The sequence below is a fragment of the Procambarus clarkii genome, chromosome 80, assembly GCF_040958095.1.
Source record: "Procambarus clarkii isolate CNS0578487 chromosome 80, FALCON_Pclarkii_2.0, whole genome shotgun sequence".
Classification (NCBI taxonomy): domain Eukaryota; kingdom Metazoa; phylum Arthropoda; class Malacostraca; order Decapoda; family Cambaridae; genus Procambarus; species Procambarus clarkii.
This window is the reverse complement of record NC_091229.1, coordinates 14,918,806-14,939,686: the sequence shown is the minus strand read 5'-3', so window position 1 is coordinate 14,939,686 and position 20,881 is coordinate 14,918,806. Positions and strand designations below refer to the sequence as shown.

General features: G+C 43.8%; 1 protein-coding gene across 2 annotated transcripts in view; it reads left to right on the top strand.

Annotated features, from left to right (window-relative positions):
- The window catches only part of LOC123746412 (trypsin-like), a 55,842-nt gene that overhangs the window by 10,188 nt on the left and 24,773 nt on the right, over positions 1-20,881 (top strand). Inside the window, exons 2-3 of one of the 2 annotated variants that reach the window (XM_069314777.1) lie at positions 8,224-8,415; positions 11,953-12,062. In XM_069314777.1, the coding sequence (XP_069170878.1) occupies positions 8,224-8,415; positions 11,953-12,062 (302 nt within the window). Of the gene's footprint in view, positions 1-8,223; positions 11,670-11,741; positions 12,063-20,881 lie in introns of both variants that reach the window. The other variant, XM_069314778.1, reaches the window with a different exon arrangement.

Here is a 20,881-nt window from a genome sequence, read left to right as displayed (position 1 = left end):
CACCGCCAGACTGTCAATCAAAGATAGCATATACAGATTGCTTCACAGAAACCTTCAATATAGAATACGTGCATGGACGGATAATCTGGTCAAAATTCCAGAGAAAGTGGACTTAACAGACCATTCAAAACATAGGGGAAGATAGACCATATCAACACTTTCAGCAGCTTCCTCCATGGGAAGAATCGTGTCAAAAGATAATCATTGAAGGATTACCAGCTAAAAAATCAGCATGTGACCCGCAGAGGCTCAAAGCAGTCATAGAACAACAAATAAAAACTATCTCAAGACCTACAACCATTCACATCTTCACAGATGGATCGGTTGATCAAGAAAAGGTTCTGCTGAGGCAGCAGTTTACACTAACAATCATGAAGCTTACTGGAGCATGAATTTTGGGTGCTCAACATTGCAAACAGAATTATATACCCTGAAAGAGGCCATAAATTATACAATTGAGAATAATTTACAAGAGGACATCTTTCATACAGACTATAAATCTTCGCTCCAGGCATTGTTATCCAGCCAGCACAGAGATAATATACAACTCATCACATAAATCCAACATATAGGAAAAGAAGCACACAATCTAAGGCTGTTAATCACCCTGAATTGAATAACAAGCCACATAGGCACAGTTAGTAATGAAAAGGCAGACTCACTAGCAAAAACTGCCACTGCTCTACCTGTTGTACAGGTTCAAATACCTCGAAGTTTTTCACAGATTAAGGAGCAAATCAAGAAGAAAATACTCCCAACTATCTAAAGTCGCCACAGAGCCAAAGTAGCAGAAGGAAGATACACTGCGATATGGTACGAACAAGCCACTGGGAACTCCTCTTTCAAGCATGACAAAAAGATATGCAGAGACATTGCAGTAGCCATACACAGACTCAGACTTGGTTACAAGTGCTGCTGGGAGGTAATAAACCCAATAGTTAAAGAGTGTCATATCTGTGGAACTAAAGCAGAGGCGCCACTATTGCACTACTTACTGGAATGTAAAGCTACTGAAACCCTGCGCATCAAACTCAACATTCAACGACAACAGCTGTATTAGATGCAAAATCCACAGCGACTACAATCGTTAAAAAAGCAGCTGAAGAATGGGACACATTGTGAACACTGCATCTACATCCGCCACCAAGATAATGCTATTAAAACAAGACTAAAACCAGTGCGGTTAAACAGAAGCGGAAAAGAAACGGGAGAAAAGGAGGAAACCCCACCTCCATTTAAAACTTTGATCCAACTATCACAGTAACAAGGTTATCACGCATAACCGAACTCAATTACGGGCTCACCATAGCCCGTGCTACATGAACATTTTGTTCTGAGTAGTTAAAACTAAAACAACAACAACAACAACCTTGTAAGCTCAGTATAGCTGTGTCAGTTCAACATAGTGTACTTCTGAAGATGTCACATTGCTGACGAAATGTTAACAATAAAAATGGAAACATTAAGTGATCTAGTGTTTCTTTACCCTCCAGATGGTAGAAGATATTTACGTAGAATGGAAAATTTCTAAAAGAAAATTTATAATAGTCGCAATGTTTTAATATCCATGTGTACTAGAAATATATATATATATATATATATATATATATATATATATATATATATATATATATATATATATATATATATATATATATATATATATATTTTTTAACCATATATATATAAATATAATATATATATATATATATATATATATATATTATATTTTTAACCTTATATATATATATATATGTCGTACCTAGTAGCCAGAACTCACTTCTCAGCCTACTATTCAAGGCCCGATTTGCCTAATAAGCCAAGTTTTCCTGAATTAATATATTTACTATAATTTTTTTCTTATGAAATGATAAAGCAACCCTTTTCTCTATGTATGAGGTCAATTTTTTTTATTGGAGTTAAAATTAACGTAGATATATGACCGAACCTAACCAACCCTACCTAACCTAACCTAACCTATATTTATAGGTAAGGTTAGGTTAGGTAGCCAAAAAAAGCTAGGTTATGTTAGGTTAGGTAGACGAAAAAACATTAATTCATGAAAACTTGGCTTATTAGGCAAATCAGGCCTTGAATAGTAGGCTCAGAAGTGAGTTCTGGCTACTAGGTACGACATATATATATATATATATATATATATATATATATATATATATATATATATATATATATATATATATATATATATATATATATGTAAAACCAAGAAAACTGCCAACCTACTCATGAGAAACTCTCCAGACACAAAGCAGAACACTTTAAAAGAGACCAATGTCGTCTATGCCTTCAAATGCCCACTTGGGGACTGTAAGCCTCAAAGAACTCAGTATATAGGCTAGACAACAACATCTCTTTCCAGGCGATTAACGATGCATAAGCAACAGGGCTCCAGTAAGGAACATATAATCTCTTCCCACAACCAGACCATCACCAGAGAAGTCTTAACAAAAAACACGGAAATCATCGATAGATAAAGCGATAGCAGGCGGCTTGATATCTGCGAGGCACTACACATTAAGAAGTCAACACCAGCAATCAACAGCCAATTAATGCACAACTATATTCTACCCACTTCAAGACTCCGCACCAATATAGAAGCATCAAGAAATATGGGCCAATAGGCCCTTTGTAGTTACTTCCATTCTTCCCTTTAACTTACCCAATATTATACCCATTGTTTCGTGTTCTGTCTTGTGTTGAAAGTTTGTTTTCACCTCATCCAAAACTGTTGTAACATATCACCTCACCCAAATGCAGGTATAAAATGAAAGCTGTTTAAACTCTGTTTAGTGTTTGCAGGTTATAGTTGTGGGTGTGTAAACTAAAGTCTTTGAAAATGTAATAAGTTATTACGAAACGCGTTCAAATGTTGCGTCAGACTAGAAATAAAAATGAATTTTGGAGAATTGATTTTTCAATTACCATCGACAGTGAAAAGAAACATAAGAAATATTGAGAAAATTCGTGTTAGCATTATTAATCTTACTTTTTCGGTCATATATATATATATATATATATATATATATATATATATATATATATATATATATATATATATATATATATATATATATATATATATATATATAGTAGGCATCCTTCAGTCTCGGGAGACTATGGAGTTGCGCCCTAGTTGTCAATCCTGGTGCAGCGTCTGGTGTGACTGATGAGGCCAATCCGAGAGTGGCAGTCCATCCCACACCGAGCACAAACGAAGTCCGATTCTGGTCTGTCTTCCTGGCTACCGGCTTTCCTTCTCTGTCTCTTTGCCTCCGATTCCTTGGCAAGTGACTCCTCGAACTTGGAGAGACCTCGTTGAACAGACTGCCTCCAGGCTGAACGGTCTCCAGCCAGTGTCTCCCATATAGCAAGATCGACGTCCATGGCTTTCAGGTCCCTCTTGCATACGTCTTTGTACCGTAGCTGGGGCTTGCCTGTTGGACGCTTTCCCTGCCTCATACAGGAGATCCTTGGGGATCCTGCCATCGCCCATTCGCACAACGTGCCCGAGCCAGCGCATTCGTCTCTGTATATATATATATATATATATATATATATATATATATATATATATATATATATATATATATATATATATATATATATATTATATATATATGTATATATATATGTATATATATATATATATATATATATATATATATATATATATATATATATATATATATATTATTAAATATGACCGAAAAAGTAAGATTAATAATTCTAACACGAATTTTCTCAATCTTTCGTACATTTCGTTTCACTGTTGGAGGTAAATCAAAAATCAATTCTCCAAAATTCATTTTTATTTCTAGTCTGACGCGACACGAGCGCGTTTCGTAAAACTTATTACATTTTCAAAGACTTTAGTTCACAAATACACAACTGAATAGAACTTACGCATCTCCGATTTTATATCTACATTTGAGTGAGGTGGAAGGGGTGATGTGGCATTAACACAAGACAGAACAAGATGTGGTATTAATAGGGTATTAATTTCATCAACACAAGACAGAACAAGAGTATTAATAGGGTATTAATTTCATCAACACAAGACAGAACACGAAACAATGGATATTGAATAGAAGTGTTTGTAGAAAGCCTATTGGTTCATATTTCTTGATGCTTCTATATTGGAGCGGAGTCTTGAGGTGGGTAGAATATAGTTGTGCAATAATTGGCTGTTGATTGCTGGTGTTGACTTCTTGATGTGTAGTGCCTCGCAAACGTCAAGCCGCCTGCTATCGCTGTATCTATCGATGATTTCTGTGTTGTTTACTAGGATTTCTCTGGCGATGGTTTGGTTGTGGGAAGAGATTATATGTTCCTTAATGGAGCCCTGTTGCTTATGCATCGTTAAACGCCTAGAAAGAGATGTTGTTGTCTTGCCTATATACTGGGTTTTTTGGAGCTTACAGTCCCCAAGAGGGCATTTGAAGGCATAGACGACGTTAGTCTCTTTTAAAGCGTTCTGTTTTGTGTCTGGAGAGTTTCTCATGAGTAGGCTGGCCGTTTTTCTGGTTTTATAGTAAATCGTCAGTTGTATCCTCTGATTTTTGTCTGTAGGGATAACGTTTCTATTAACAATATCTTTCAGGACCCTTTCCTCCGTTTTATGAGCTGTGGAAAAGAAGTTCCTGTAAAATAGTCTAATAGGGGGTATAGGTGTTGTGTTAGTTGTCTCTTCAGAGGTTGCATGGCTTTTCACTTTCCTTCTTATGATGTCTTCGACGAAACCATTGGAGAAGCCGTTATTGACTAGGACCTGCCTTACCCTACAGAGTTCTTCGTCGACTTGCTTCCATTCTGAGCTGTGGCTGAGAGCACGGTCGACATATGCGTTAACAACACTCCTCTTGTACCTGTCTGGGCAGTCGCTGTTGGCATTTAGGCACATTCCTATGTTTGTTTCCTTAGTGTAGACTGCAGTGTGGAAACCTCCGCCCTTTTCCATGACTGTTACATCTAGAAAGGGCAGCTTCCCATCCTTTTCCATCTCGTAAGTGAAACGCAGCACGGAACTCTGCTCAAATGCCTCCTTCAGCTCCTGCAGATGTCTGACATCAGGTACCTGTGTAAAAATGTCGTCAACATACCTGCAGTATATGGCCGGTTTCAAGTTCATGTCGACTAATACTTTTTGCTCGATGGTACCCATGTAGAAGTTTGCAAACAGGACACCTAGGGGAGAACCCATGGCGACCCCATCTACTTGCTTATACATGTGCCCATCCGGGCTCAAGAAGGGTGCCTCTTTAGTACAAGCTTGGAGTAGTTTCCTCAGAATACTTTCTGGTATGTCAAGAGGAGTACAGGCTGGATCACGATACACTCTGTCGGCTATCATTCCGATTGTCTCGTCCACAGGTACGTTGGTAAACAGCGATTCTACGTCCAACGAGGCTCTTATCCCTGTGGCCCGTGTGCCCCGCAGTAAGTCAACAAATTCCTTTGGAGACTTCAGGCTGAAGGCGCAAGGAACATAAGGAGTCAGCAGGCCGTTGAGTCGCTTCGCCAGTCTGTACGTGGGTGTGGGTATCTGGCTAATGATTGGCCGAAGTGGGTTTCCAGGCTTGTGCGTCTTGACATTTCCATACGCATATCCAGGTTTATATTCCCCAATGATCTTTGGCAGGTGGAGTGCGGATTTCTTGGCGTTCACAGTTTCGATCAGTTTGTTGACCTTTGCTTTTAATTCGGCTGTAGTGTCCTTCGTTACCCTTTGGAACTTAGTTTGGTCAGAGAGTATGATGTTCATTTTCGCCAGATATTCGTCTTTTTTAAGAATGACATATATTGGCGACTTGTCACCTCTCCTGACAACTATCTCCTTGTTCTTACGAAGGCTTTTAGCTGCCGCTTTAAGCTCGGGGGACAGTATGGTGCTTCTGTAGTTGCCTCGATTCTTTCCTCCTTCTGCAATAAGTTCTGCTTGTAAGGTATCTTTGGTAGTGACCTTCTTTTGTGTCTCGAGGTCGAATATGTCGTCCAACAGAATTTCCAACTCTACTTTCCGGGCCATCTCACTCGGTCTGGACATAACATGACAGTTTATGCCCAGATTTAGGAGAGTGACTTGGTCCTCAGTGAGGTTAATTCCTGCAAGGTTCAGGAAGCCATCTCTTGGTCGTGGAATTGCCATAGGTCCTCCATATAATGTTGTTAGTTTCTTGATAATCCTTGTTTCAGTGCTGAGGTGATGTTGGTCTGTGAGGATGTCGAGGTGTTGATGTAACAGTCATGGAAAAGGGCGGAGGTTTCCACACTGCAGTCTACACTAAGGAAACAAACATAGGAATGTGCCTAAATGCCAACAGCGACTGCCCAGACAGGTACAAGAGGAGTGTTGTTAACGCATATGTCGACCGTGCTCTCAGCCACAGCTCAGAATGGAAGCAAGTCGACGAAGAACTCTGTAGGGTAAGGCAGGTCCTAGTCAATAACGGCTTCTCCAATGGTTTCGTCGAAGACATCATAAGAAGGAAAGTGAAAAGCCATGCAACCTCTGAAGAGACAACTAACACAACACCTATACCCCCTATTAGACTATTTTACAGGAACTTCTTTTCCACAGCTCATAAAACGGAGGAAAGGGTCCTGAAAGATATTGTTAATAGAAACGTTATCCCTACAGACAAAAATCAGAGGATACAACTGACGATTTACTATAAAACCAGAAAAACGGCCAGCCTACTCATGAGAAACTCTCCAGACACAAAACAGAACGCTTTAAAAGAGACTAACGTCGTCTATGCCTTCAAATGCCCTCTTGGGGACTGTAAGCTCCAAAAAACCCAGTATATAGGCAAGACAACAACATCTCTTTCTAGGCGTTTAACGATGCATAAGCAACAGGGCTCCATTAAGGAACATATAATCTCTTCCCACAACCAAACCATCGCCAGAGAAATCCTAGTAAACAACACAGAAATCATCGATAGATACAGCGATAGCAGGCGGCTTGACGTTTGCGAGGCACTACACATCAAGAAGTCAACACCAGCAATCAACAGCCAATTATTGCACAACTATATTCTACCCACCTCAAGACTCCGCTCCAATATAGAAGCATCAAGAAATATGGACCAATAGGCTTTCTACAAACACTTCTATTCAATATCCATTGTTTCGTGTTCTGTCTTGTGTTGATGAAATTAATACCCTATTAATACTCTTGTTCTGTCTTGTGTTGATGAAATTAAAACCCTATTAATACCACATCTTGTTCTGTCTTGTGTTAATGCCACATCACCCCTTCCACCTCACTCAAATGTAGATATAAAATCGGAGATGCGTAAGTTCTATTCAGTTGTGTATTTGTGAACTAAAGTCTTTGAAAATGTAATAAGTTTTACGAAACGCGCTCGTGTCGCGTCAGACTAGAAATAAAAATGAATTTTGGAGAATTGATTTTTGATTTACCTCCAACAGTGAAACGAAATGTACGAAAGATTGAGAAAATTCGTGTTAGAATTATTAATCTTACTTTTTCGGTCATATTTAATAATATATGTCTACAGGAAAGACTGCTACCAAAATATATATATATATATATATATATATATATATATATATATATATATATATATATATATATATATATATATATATATATATATATATATATATATAGGAGAAGTGCGTTCTGGCTACTAGGTACGACATATACATATATATATATATATATATATATATATATATATATATATATATATATATATATATATATATATATATATATATATATATATATATATATATATATATATATATATACACACACACACATGAAAATTATTTCAGACAATGGAGTGACTTGAACTCGCGACCTTGTGATTCCCAGACACTTGCCTTAACCGACTCAGCCACGATGGTACAAAAGTTGACCAAACCAAAACTCTATTCAGTTCTACATTCGGTTCTCTACCGGTGGGGAGGTAATTAACGCTCCAGGTATACCGGATCTTACTACATTTATGATAGGTCAGTCTCAATGATTTTTCATATTACAAGACAGAAGACGTACGCTAATTCCCTCCTCCCTTAGCTTTCACCAGCTGCAGATCCTCTAGCAGGGACAAGTTCAATTCCCAGACGTGGCAAGTGTAACAGTACCCTCCAGTCTGTCAACACCAGGAGGGAGGCGGGTGACCTACCTTCTTTATCCTGGTCCTACATCTATCGTGTCTCCTCTTACAGCGCTTAGAGGAAATGGCGCGCCCGGGGAGCGGTGCAAGATGGGCGGGAACGTGGCCGGACAGTGCGAGGAGGTGGAGGCGTGTCTGCGGGACGGGGGCGTGGTGAGGCGAGAGGGCGTGGTCAAGCTCTGCGACGCCCAAGGCTCCAAGGTCTTCGTCTGCTGCCGCAAGCCCCACCGGGTCGCTGATGAATGTGAGATCTTCATGTTGTTCCAGGCCTTGAGCCCAACCCGTCCTCTCCACTCATAGGTCGCGTTTTTGACGTCAACCACCGTGAGAGAATGGGATGTATGGTTAAGTTACGGCTCACGAATATCTGAGTTTTCTATGTATAGGACTAGTTAGGTTAGGAGGGTTGCTTGGGTTTGTACGCTTCTGGTTACGTTAGTAGGTGGTTAGGTTAGTAGGTTGGATTTTGTTACAGAGTCTGCCTAACCAGCCAGTTAGGCAGACTAACCAGCCAGTTAGGCAGACTAGCCAGGAAGTTGGGCAGACTAGCCAGCCAGTTAGGCAGACTAGCCAGGAAGTTGGGCAGACTAGCCAGCCAGTTAGGCAGACTAGCCAGCCACTTAGGCAGGCTAGTCAGTCAGTTGGGCAGACATGAGCTATGAGGAAAGACTTCCCGAAGTCTTTCCTCATAGCTCATGTCCCTCCATTCGGGCACTCGTCTGGTGGCAAACCTCTGAACCTTCTCCAATTTAGTCTTATGCTTGACGAGATATGGACTCCATGCTGGAGCTGCATACTCCAGGATTTGTCCGACATAAATGGAATACAAGGTTCTGAATGATTCCTTACACAAGTTTCTAAAGGCCGCTCTTATATTGGCCAATCTGGCATATACCACTGATGTTATCCTCTTGATATGGGCTTTGGGGAACCGGTCTGCCGTGATATCGACCCCCAGGTCTCTCTCTGATTCTAGAAGAATTTCATCTCTCAAATAATACCTTGTATCTGGCCAGCTACTCCTTACACCTATCTTCATTATATTACATTTGCACGGGTTAAACTCTAACAACCATTTGTTTAACAATTTCTTCAATTTGTCCAGGTATTTTTGAAGCCTCATGCTGTCCTGCTCTATCTTAATCCTTCTCATAATTTTGGTATCATCAGCAAACATTGCGAGGAATGAGTCTATACCCCCTGGAAGATTACTTACGTATATTAGAAACAGGATAGGTCTGAGTACAGAACCCTGTTGGACTTCACGCCATTCTGAGGTCTCACCCCTCACAGTAACTCTCTGCATCCTATTGCTTAGGTACTCCCTTATCCACTGTCACCTGATCATAAAATTCTGTTAAACCAGTGAGGCAAGCTTTACCCTCCCTGAACTCATGTTGGTAGTGTGTCACGAAGTCCCTTCTTTCCAGATATGTTACTAGGTTCTTTTTCACGATCTTCTCCATCATCTTGCATGGTATACAAGTTAAGGACACTGGCCTGTAGTTCAGTGCCTCTTGCCTGTCTTGTATTCCAGTTTTGTATATTGAGACTACATTAGCCGTCTTCCATATTTTTTATAAATCCCCCGTCTCCAGTGACCTACTGTATACCATGGAGAGTGGCAAGCAAAGTACGTCTGCAATACTCTTTCATTACCCATGGTGAGACTCCATCCGGACCAACAGCCTTTCTCATGTCCAGATCTAACAGATGCCTCTTCACCTCATGTCTGGTAATTTCGAACCCTTCCAAGGCCGCCTGGTTTACTGCGACCTCTCCTGGCTCAGGGACTTCACATCGTTCTATTGTGAAGACCTGTAATGTCTTGTTGAGTTCTTCACACACCTCTTTGTCATTCTCTGTGTACCTGTCCTCACCCGTTCGAAATTTCAACACCTGTTCTTTCACTGTTGTCTTTCTCCTGATGTGGCTGTGTAGCAGTTTTGGTTCGGTCTTGGCTTTAGTTGCTATATCATTTTCATTCTGTCTACCTGCTTCTCTTCTCACACTGATATACTCATTCCTGGTTCTCTGGTATCTCTCTCTCTGTTTTCTGTTGCTCTCTTATTTCGGAAATTCATCCACGCCCTTTTGTTGCGTTCCTTTGCTTCCATACATGCCTTATTAAACCTTGGATTCTTCTTCTGCTTTTCATTGTTTGCCTTTTGGGCCGGAATAAACCTGTTTACTGCCTCCTGACACTTTTGGGTGACATAGACCATCATGTCATGTACTGTCTTAGTTCTGAGTTCTGTGTCCCATGGTATATCCCTTAGGAATTTTTTCATCTCATAATTTCCCTTTTGGTACTCCAGCCCCTTGATTTCTAGTACTTTCTCGGGGAATAATAATAATAATAATAATAATAATAATAATAATAATAATAATGATAATAATTTATTCAGGAAAAGTACATATATAGATGCAGAGTTACAAACATACTGTTGGATTTATAGATAGAGCAAGTACATACAATACCTAAAGCCACTAATATGCATAGCGTTTCAGGCAATCATTACTCCTAGCTTTACCAAGTACTCAAAGATCAATACACTGTGGTCATTCATTCCCAAGGGGCTTCCAACTTAGCTTCCCTTATATCCGATTCATTCATGGTAAATACCAGATCAAGCATAGTAGGCTCATCTTCTCTCATTCTTGTTGGTCCCTTGATGTGTTAGCTTAGAAAGTTTATTGTTGCCACGTCCAGCAGCTTAGCTCTCCATGTATCTGGTCCTCCATGTGGGGTCTCTGTTCTCCCAATCTATCTTCCCATGGTTGAAGTCGCCCATGATTAGAAGTCTGGATCCGTTCCTGCTAGCGACAGAAGCTGCTCTCTCTATTATATTAATGGTATCCATGTTCTTTCTATCATATTCCTGTTTTGGTCTTGTCATTGGTGGGGGTTATATATGACTACTACTATATGTTTTTGTCTTCCAATTGCTATAGTACCTGTTATGTAGTCACTGAAACCTTCACAGCCCTGAATAACCATCTCTTCAAAACTCCAGTTTCTTCTTATCAGCAGAGCTACTCCACCTCCTCCTCTTCCTTCCCTCTGTTTCCTTACTACATAGTATCTACATTTGTTATGGTTTTTATTAGCTTTGTTTCCTGTGAGTTCTATTATAACTGGGTTTTCTTCTTGTGCCCCTTCTCCAAGTTCACTGGATTTATTTGTAATCCCATCTATATCTGTGTACATTGTCTTGAAGCTCACTTTCTACCGTCCATTCTTGTTTCCTCTTATTACTGGTCTTTCTGCTGACGGAGGAAGTCGTTCCAGAGGTGTGTGGACATTTGTGAGTTGGTTAACAGAGTCTCAGAGGATTCTTGGGCGAGTCGGGCGTCAAGGGAAGGGGGGACAGGCAGGGTATGGGGTGAGGAGGGTAGGGGGGACAGGTAGGATATCAGGTCTATATCTATACATATGGATATATATATGTGTGTGTATGTCTATGTGTGTGTATGTCTATGTGTGTGTATGTCTATGTGTGTGTATGTCTATGTGTGTGTATGTCAATGTGTGTATTTATGTATATATGTCTGTCTATGTTTGTATAGAAGAGTGTTAATATTAACTCATTATACATATTTAAAACAAAAATTAAAGGAATACACGTAAAATTCACACGATTCCAAGTTAAGTCTGTCTACCACAGTGTTAAGCGACATTTTCAACAGCAAGTGCAATGTGATAAGGAGACCAGTAATGCGTTAATTAAAACATGTGTGTGTGTCTTCTCCCCTGGCGACTGGCGACGGTGTTGCGCAGTGTGCAAGGCCTGGGCTCCCTTCTGGCACCGGGACGACGGCAAGTGCGTCCACGAGAAGCAGCTTATTGTCGGGGGTGTTGACGCTGAGCTTGGAGAGTTTCCCCACATTGTAAGTGATGACTTTGTGTAGTGGTTGTGTTGGGGGGTAGTTCTCTGTTGCTTTGGGGGGGGGAGTGTTGAGTAGTTCTGTGTTGCTTGGGGGGGGGAGGCAGTGTTATAGGTTGACATCTGTTGCCTGGGGTCAGTTTAAGGGAGGTTGTGTGTTGCTTAAAACAGTGTTGGGGAATACTGTTATGACCCCATGTAGCCTGGTGGAGCGAGTCTATCTAGTGAGAGTTATTCTGCTTTCCGGACCTGAGATTAAGAGGTCAGATGAAGAAAATATATAATGTCAGTGAGTAGTTTAAGAATACGAGCAGAGGATGATCGTCTGATAAAAGTGACATGGAATGAGATGTCGATATTTTGGTGACGTGACGTGACGTGACACTAGCATGACGTCGTGACGTTACTTGAGTTACAGCAGTCGTCACAGATGGTTGTACTTTGTTGATCTCCTGGAAGAAGGAAGAATATAGTGCCCTGTGATAGCGGTGAAGTGAAGGCTATTTACAAGTCTCAAGTCTTACAAGTTACAGTCTCCGTGGTGTAGTGGTAAGACACTCGCCTGGCGTTCCGCGAGCACTATGTCATGGGTTCGTATCTTGGCCGGGGAGGATTTACTGGGCGCAATTCCTTAACTGTAGCCTCTGTTTAACGCAACAGTAAAATGTGTACTTGGATGAAAAAACGATTCTTCGCGGCGGGGGATCGTATTCCAGGGACCTGCCCGAAACGCTACGCGTACTAGTGGCTGTACAAGAATGTAACAACTCTTGTATATATCTCAAAAAAAAAAAAAAGTGTGAGGAAGCTGTTGGGAACATCGTCCACCATTTCTCTGTGATTTTAATATATTAGAGGCGACTTGGAAGCGAGTGGTTGGTCGCACCTGTGTGGAACTCCAATTGTGTGCTCCTTCAAAAGAAAGGAAGTAAGCAGGCGTTTCTGTGTGGAGCCTGCCGGGCGACACTGTGTACTCAAGTCAAAACTGGAGGAGGAAGCCCTGTGAAGAAGTCCTAAAGCGATTTTTGTGGGCGGCCTGTGTGAGCACCATGTTGAGCGCCAGAGAGTGAGTGCCCCAATATCATCGATTTCTGTGGTAAGCTTGTTTAATCAGTTGTTAGATTAACTACCAGTGTTTGATCGTGTGCCCAGCGATCATAGTGAACATATGTGTATATAGAGAAAATATTTTATTGAGCAAGTGAGCTAAAATAAGGAGTTAGAGTTAAGAGAACATGCTGGAGGGAGGAGTGATACATCTACTCTCGATGGAGGTCAAGGGGCGACTGAGGCATGGAGGTTCCCAAGCGTCGTGGCAAGGGCAGAGGTCCCGGCAGAGTGTCAAGAAATGTTTCCAGCTTGAACTCGTCCGGAATGGGGAAATACCCACCACAGTTGGACGGTGCGGTAAGGCATTGGAGAGCGAGATTTAGTACTGGGATATAGGTTTATCACTTGTGTTTTGTTAGGAAAATATTTTTATTGACATGGTTGTGGAATTGCAGGGTTGTGTGGGAAGAAGTTAATGAAGGAACTTCGAGGCTGGAGAAGAAGTGTAGGCTGATCTCTGAGGTAGAGCAGGGCTCCACAGTGAGGAGTTGAACTTCAAGCAGTGTAGGGCAGCTACACATTTCTTTGTGGAGCCAGTGGAGGAGCATTACTGATGTTGGAGTAGGACTTCATTATGAAGCAGATTGATGCAGTGTAAGGTGATAGATTGATTTCTTCTTTTGTTGGAGGATACTTAGGTAGATGTTCCCCCTCCCTGTCCGGCTCGTTGATGCCGTGAGGAGGCTTGGAGGGCGGCTGCCGGAGTGTGATGCTCCATGGGCCAGTTCTCTCTCCTTTTGTGGCCTGCTCCTGCTGCTGTCCTCACAAATTTTGTGAGGACACCTTTTCCTTTTCCTTTTGTTTTGTTTTTCTCTTCCCCTCTTCTCCTTTCTGATTGTCATTTCCCATTGACCTTGTGCCTGTTTTGTTCATTCTTTTGGACTTCTTTTGTTTTGACGCCCAGGTGTTTGAGGAGGTATACTCTTGCACCCGTAGAACTGTAGTACCCAATGTTGAGAGCGAGGGGAATCTTTTATTGTCAATCCCCCTTTCGTCACTGAACCCGATCTCGATAGACTGACGGTTCTTAAGGTGACGTCTGTGGGGCGTATACTCACGACGCACCCCTAGGAGGCCCCGGCATGATCGGCGATAGCTTCTTGTTGGGTGTCCTGCCTCTAATTGTGGCTCCATGGTCAGTGTGGGGCACATTCGTGAATGAAAGTGTTACTTCTCGTCTCTATGTCTGTAAATGTTCCTCTTGTACCCTCTCAGGCTCGTGGGGTGGGCGACCAAGCCTTGCTCCTCCTTTGACCCTCCTGACTACTCCCCTCGGCTTCCCTCCCTCCTCTGTGGTTGGGTTGAGCCACAAGCCCCCAGTGTGACCACCTCGTCCCCTGGCACGGCTCACTCTGTCGTTGTGACTACTGCACCTTTTAACCCCTCTCTCTTTGGGGGTTCTCAATGCCGTCCGTGCCACGGCCACACTCGCTCGATTCCTTCCCGTACTGATGTGTGTCAAGCCTTGTTTGGTCCCGCTTCGTGGGCCAAATACTTTGATCTCCTCCCTCTTGATTCTATGCCTCATGACGATTTCTCCCTCCATAGGCATCTCGTTGATTCCGTGGATGCCTCTGATACCTTCAACTCCACCCATCTCGGTACATGTGTCGTTGCTGCTCTTTCTCAGGATGCAGCCTTCCGCTTGGCTGCCTTATCCTGCCTTGGCGAGAGCCTTGTTCAGGTCTTCAAGAACGCTTGGTTGAATGCCAGTGTTGGCACTCTTCTCCTCCCACCCCATGTTGCAACCGGTGTTTGGAATCTACAGGACTGCCACGATAATATTCGGCATATCCTCGAAGCCCAGGGCCATTCTGTCCTCCAGGTAGATATGTTTACTCGTCCCCCTCGTGGTCGTCGCCGTCAACCCCTTCGGGTTGTGAAGATTACTTTAGATGGTAGGACCATTCCGCCCTCTGTCATTCTTGCTGGTGCCTGGTGCTCTGTCCAGGAGTACATTCCCTCTCCTCGGCTCTGTAATAAGTGTTGGAGGTTTGGGCATGGAATCCTTTGCTGCTCTAATACTGTCTCTCTCTCTGTCCTGTGTGTGGGGACGAGGGTCACTCTAAGTCGGAGTGCACTTACCCCAGGCTCGCTGCCTCAATTGCGGTGAGGCCCATCCTACCTTCTCCCATGCGTGTATACATTACAAGCTTGAGGCAGCCATCCTCAACTTGAAGCACCGGGAGCGTTTGTCTTTTCCTGAAGCAAGGTGCCAAGTTCGCCGTCTCCCACCTTATGCTAACGTCTCTTATGCTCGCGTGTTGTGCTCTGTGATTTCCAGTGATTTCACTGTGAAACAGTGATTTCCTCTCTTCGTCTTTCTCACCTTCCTCAGACTCAAAACCGTTTCTAAGCCTTAGACCCCGACATGCCCACTGCCCCCTCCTCTGTTCCTTTGAGTTCTGTCCCGAAGGGTCCCCCTCCTGGTTCTCTGTCTGGGGTTCCCCTTCTTTCTGCCCCTCTTTCTTCTTTCTGTCATGTCTCCTGTGTCTTCTTCCTCGTATCCCTCTGATCCTCCTTCCCATCCTTCTCCTCCGTGTATTGGCTCTCCATATCGCCTGTCAATACGGGCTGATGACCATCGCTTTCCCAATGGCCATTGTGTATGCTCTTGTTCTGCTTCTCCTGTTAAGACGCTAAAATCTGTTGCCTAGTACATTGTTGCTGAGACGCCTGTCTCTTTGATTCAGAAGCGTAAGCCTGGCTCCTCTCCTCCCTCCTCCCTGGTGGGTAAAAAGGCTTCGCTTTCTTCCTCGCCCCCCTACTTCTGACTCTCTCGCTCCGTCTTCTCCCATTTCGGTAGTTACGCCCTTTGTTCTTGCTATGGAGGTCTCTTTGGGCCCGCTTCCTTCTCGGTTGCTGCCCTTGCTGAGGTGCACTACCTGGTTTCTGCCCCTCCTGCTGTCCTTGGCCCTCGGTAATCCCCCCCCCCTCTTCCTCCTCCGGAACCTACTCGTCCACCCCCCTGGTCGGTCCTCCAGCTCCCTTCCCTCCTTCTTTACTCAGTTTACCCATGCCCCCTAACCCTGACTTTGCTGACCCTGCGCTTCTTTAACGTGCTGTGTTCCCTTTTCACCTTTGTTTCTTTGTTGTTCTCTGTTGCTGTCCTTTCTTTTCTTGTCGAGGTCTATTCTTCAGTGGAACATTCGTGGTTATTACGCCAATTTCCTTGAACTCCAACTTCTGATTTCGTGGTTTTCGCCCCTTTGTGTCTGTCTCCAGGAGCCGATGCTTGAAGCTCGTCCTGGTCGCTTTCGTGGCTATTCCTTTCTCTCCCCCCCCCCAGCCGTTGCTGGGGCTTCTAACTCTTCTGCTCTCTTGATTCGCGCTGATGTTCCCTTTGTCCTCTTACTTTTTGCTTCGCCTCTCCATTGTTCTGCTGCTCGTATCTTTGTGGGGAAATGGTACACGGCTTGTTCCATTTATCTCCCCCCGAGTGTCCCACTTTCTCTTCCTGATCTTAAACACCTACTGGACTCTTTGCAGGAGCCTGTGCTCCTGCTGGGTGATTTTAACTGTTGTCATTCCCTTTGGGGTGACGTTCTGACAAATACCCGAGGTCGCCTTCTTGAGCTGTTTATCTTCTCTTCTTCCCTGTCTCTTCTGAATTCTGGTGAGCCCACACATTTGGACTCTCGGACTAGCACCCTTTCCTGTCTTGATCTTTCTCTTTGCTCGTCGTCTCTTTACTTAGATTTCACGTGGCAGGCTCTTGATGACCTCCATGGCAGTGACCATTTCCCCATCCTTGTTACCTTTTTCCCTTTTCACTCTCCCCTCTCCTTCCCTAGGTGTCAGTTTGCTAAGACAGACTGGAACCTATTTACCCTCAGTGTTGCTCTCTCTGACCTCTCCCTCGCTCTCTCCTCCTTTTTCATGACACCGTCTTCGACGCTACCCTCCGCTCTATTCCTTGCTCTTCCTCTCGGGGACCACGGAAGTGTGTTCCCTGGTGGAATGCATACTGTGCTCGTGCTATCCGCTGTAAGCGTGCAGCCTGGAAGAGACACCGCCGCTGGCAGATGGCGAATTCTTTTCTTTTGTTTTGGAGGGTGAATACAGTGGCCCGTAGGGAAATCTGTATGGCTAAACGTGAATGTTGGGCGTCTTATATCTCTTCCATTACATCCGAAACTCCTCTGCCGCAGATCTGGAAGTGTATCCGCAAGATAGTGGGTAAGTTTGTTCCCGATGTCTCGCCGGTCCTTCACCTCCATGGTATTCTTGTGGCAGACCCGTTGCAGGTCGCTACCAAATTGGGTTCCAACTTTTCTTCTGTTAGCTCCGGGTTTTATCTTCCCCAATCTTTCCTTCTTCGTAAACCTGTCCTTGAATCTCGTATTTTAGATTTCTGCACTCATCTTTGACTTCCCTATAATGATCTCTTCTCTCTCTCTGAACTTCGGTCTGCCCTGGCTCTCTGCGGTTCTACGGTGGTGGACTCCGATGGCATTCATTATGAGATGCTTTGCCATCTCCCTCCGTGCACGTCTCAGTATTTACTGAGTCTGTATAATCGGATCTAGGAGTCGTTGTCAGTCCCTGAAGACTGGCTCGATGCTGTTGTAGTCCCTGTTCGCAAACCAGGGTCTCTGAGTACATCCCCTAAGAACTTTCGACCTATTGCCTTCACAAGTTGTGTCTGCAAACTCTTTGAACGTATAGCTAACGTTCGTCTGATGTGGTTCTTAGAACACCATCACCACCCATCCCCTTCTCAATTTGGTTTCCGCAAGTGCCGCAGCACAACAGATGTCCTGGTGAACTTGGAGGTCTATATTCGTACCGCTTTTGCTGCGAAGACCTCCGTTGTTGCCGTCCTTTTTGACCTGGAAGAGGCTTACCACACCACTTAGCAATATCATATTCTATCCAACTTCATTCTTTTGGCCTTCGTGGTCATCTCCCTCTCTCTCTCTCCACAGCTTCCTCTCTCGTCGTTCCTTTCGGGTGAGGCTTGGTACCACTCTCTCTGCCATTTTCAGAAATACGAAGGTGTGCCCCAGGGTAGTGTTCTGAACACTACTCCTTTTCTGGTTGCCCTCAATGGTCTTCTTTCCTCTCTTCCTTCAGGCGTCTTCTCCTCTCTCTATGTCGATGATCTTACCCTTTGCTGTCAGGGTGATGATTCGCCTCTCCTTCAGCGCCGGCTTCAACTTGCGATTGATGCCGTGTCGTCTTGGGCCACCGATCATGGCTTCAGGTTCTCTACATCTAAGACTTGTGCGATGACTTTTACTCGAAAGCATGTCATTTTTCGTCTTTCTATGTCGCTTTATGGTCACCCCATTGTGTACAAGGATTCCCCTAAGCTTTTGAGGTTGATTTTTGACACTTGTTTGTCTTGGTCGCCCCATATCTCTTACCTCTGTGCTGAATGCTCTAAGGCCATTACCCTCCTTTGATTCGAATATTGTCCCACACTTCTTGGGGAGTGGATAGGCACACTCTCCTCGCTTTACATTCCTCTCTCGTCCTGTCTAAACTCGATTATGGTTGCCCTGCTTACTCGTCTGCTTCTCCTTCTACTCTTCGCCGTCTTGATGCTTTGCACCATGCTGGGTTGTGCCTCAGTTCTGGTGCCTTTCATTCGACTCCCGTCCTCAGCTTGTATGTTGACACTGGCTTCCCATCTTTCCAGGACTGCCGTGATCACTACTGTCTTTGCTATCTTGCGCGGTCCGTTCTCTCGCTCCTGTCGTGCTTTACCTTTTGCCCCTCCTGCGGTTCCTGTTCCTCTTCACCACCTCCCTCTTTCTTTCCGGTTATCTCGCTTACAGGATTCTCTTTCAGTTCGTATTTCTAATATTTCTCCTCGTGTTGTTCCTTCTTTGCCCCCATGGAGAGTCCCACTTCTACAGTTTTGTACATCCTTAACTAACATCACTAAAGCTTTTACCCCTCCTACGGTTCTAAAGCGCCTTTTCCTTGAAGACTTTTCTTCTCACTCCCGCTCCATTTCCATCTTCACCGATGGGTCTAAGTCTGCAGACGGTGTAGGCTACTCTGTTGTTTTTCCTGATTGCACTTACAAGTGTCGCTTACCTCCGGAGACTAGCATCTTCACAGCAGAACTTTATGCTATTATCTATGCTCTTCGTCTCCTGCTTTCTCATTGTCAATCTTCCTTTGTAGTTGTTGTTGACACTCGTAGTGCCCTCATGGCACTCGGGTCCTTTAATCTGGTTCATCCAGTAGTTGTCAAGATCCAGCATTGGCTGTTTTTTATTCACAGTAAATTTAAGTCGGTTGAGTTTTGTTGGGTTCCCAGCCATATTGGTGTTTCTTTAAATGAGTAAATGAGTCTCCGCTCCTGTCCCATCTCTCGTGAAGGTATTCCTTATTCCGACTTTTGCCCGGTTATCCATTCCTCCATCCTTACCCTATGGCAGGATTGTTGGTCTTCTGTTACTGGTAAAAAACTGCGTACTCTTAAGAGTTGTGTCCTCGTGGCCGTTCTCCTACCACCGTAACCGGCGATGGGAAATGGCTCTGGCGAGGCTGCGCATTGGCCATACTCGCTTAACTCATGGTCACTTAATGGAGTGCCACCCTGCTCCTTATTGTCCAAATTGCATTGTCCCTCTTACAGTCGTGCATATCCTTGTTTATTTATTTATTTATTTATTTATTTATGCATATACAAGAATGTACATAAGGAATGTGAGGATACAATTATGGTAATTACAGTCTTGTAAAGCCACTAGCACGCGCAGCGTTTCGGGCAGCAAACTGTCCTAATGTTAAATGTCCTAACTTCCGGGACGAATATGTGTCGTGTTTTCCGACCGTCCCCCGCCGTCGCTTGTCCCTCGTTGGAATTCTTGGTGACTCAGATACTTTTGATATCGTTCGCCTTATGCGTTTCTGTTCTCGTATTGGCATCCTTGGTGTTATTTAGCGCCCTCTGATTATCCCGCACATTTGATGGTGCTACATAGCCTTCCTGGTTTGGTGCCTTCTTTTGATAATTACTTACTTATAAGGTAAGTGATTGGTGAGTGATATAAGGTGATTGGACACCTCTATAAGGTGTCCAATCACTTTGGGTGGACGGTTGAGCGACTGTCTTGCTTAATGCAGGTCGGCGTTCAGCCCCAAACCGCCCAAGTGGTTTGGCACCATTCCTTTTTTTTTTTTTTTTTTTTGAGATATATACAAGAGTTGTTACATTCTTGTACAGCCACTAGTACGCGTAGCGTTTCGGGCAGGTCCCTGGAATACGATCCCCGCCGCGAAGAATCGTTTTTTTCATCCAAGTACACATTTTACTGTTGCGTTAAACAGAGGCTACAGTTAAGGAATTGCGCCCAGTAAATCCTCCCCGGCCAGGATACGAACCCATGACATAGCGCTCGCGGAACGCCAGGCGAGTGTCTTACCACTACACCACGGAGACTGAAAACCCCCTTTAAGGGGGTTAAACCTTCTTTAACACCCCCCTCCCCCCGTCCCATCCCAAATCCTTATCCTGATCCCTTCCCACTGTTATATAGTCGTAATGGCTTGGCGCTTTCTCCTGATAATTTTCTCACTTCCCTCTTTAAGGTTTCTCGTTTAGGTCTATTCTTGTCGAGTCGATCTTGTCCCAAATAGTGCTTCAGAGCATGGTTGTCGGAGCCAGGTGTGTTGCGTCGTTGTGTTGAGGTGTGCGCGGTTGCACCTTGTATGGGAGCTGGAATCATGTACCTGCAGCCAGGTGTGAGTTAT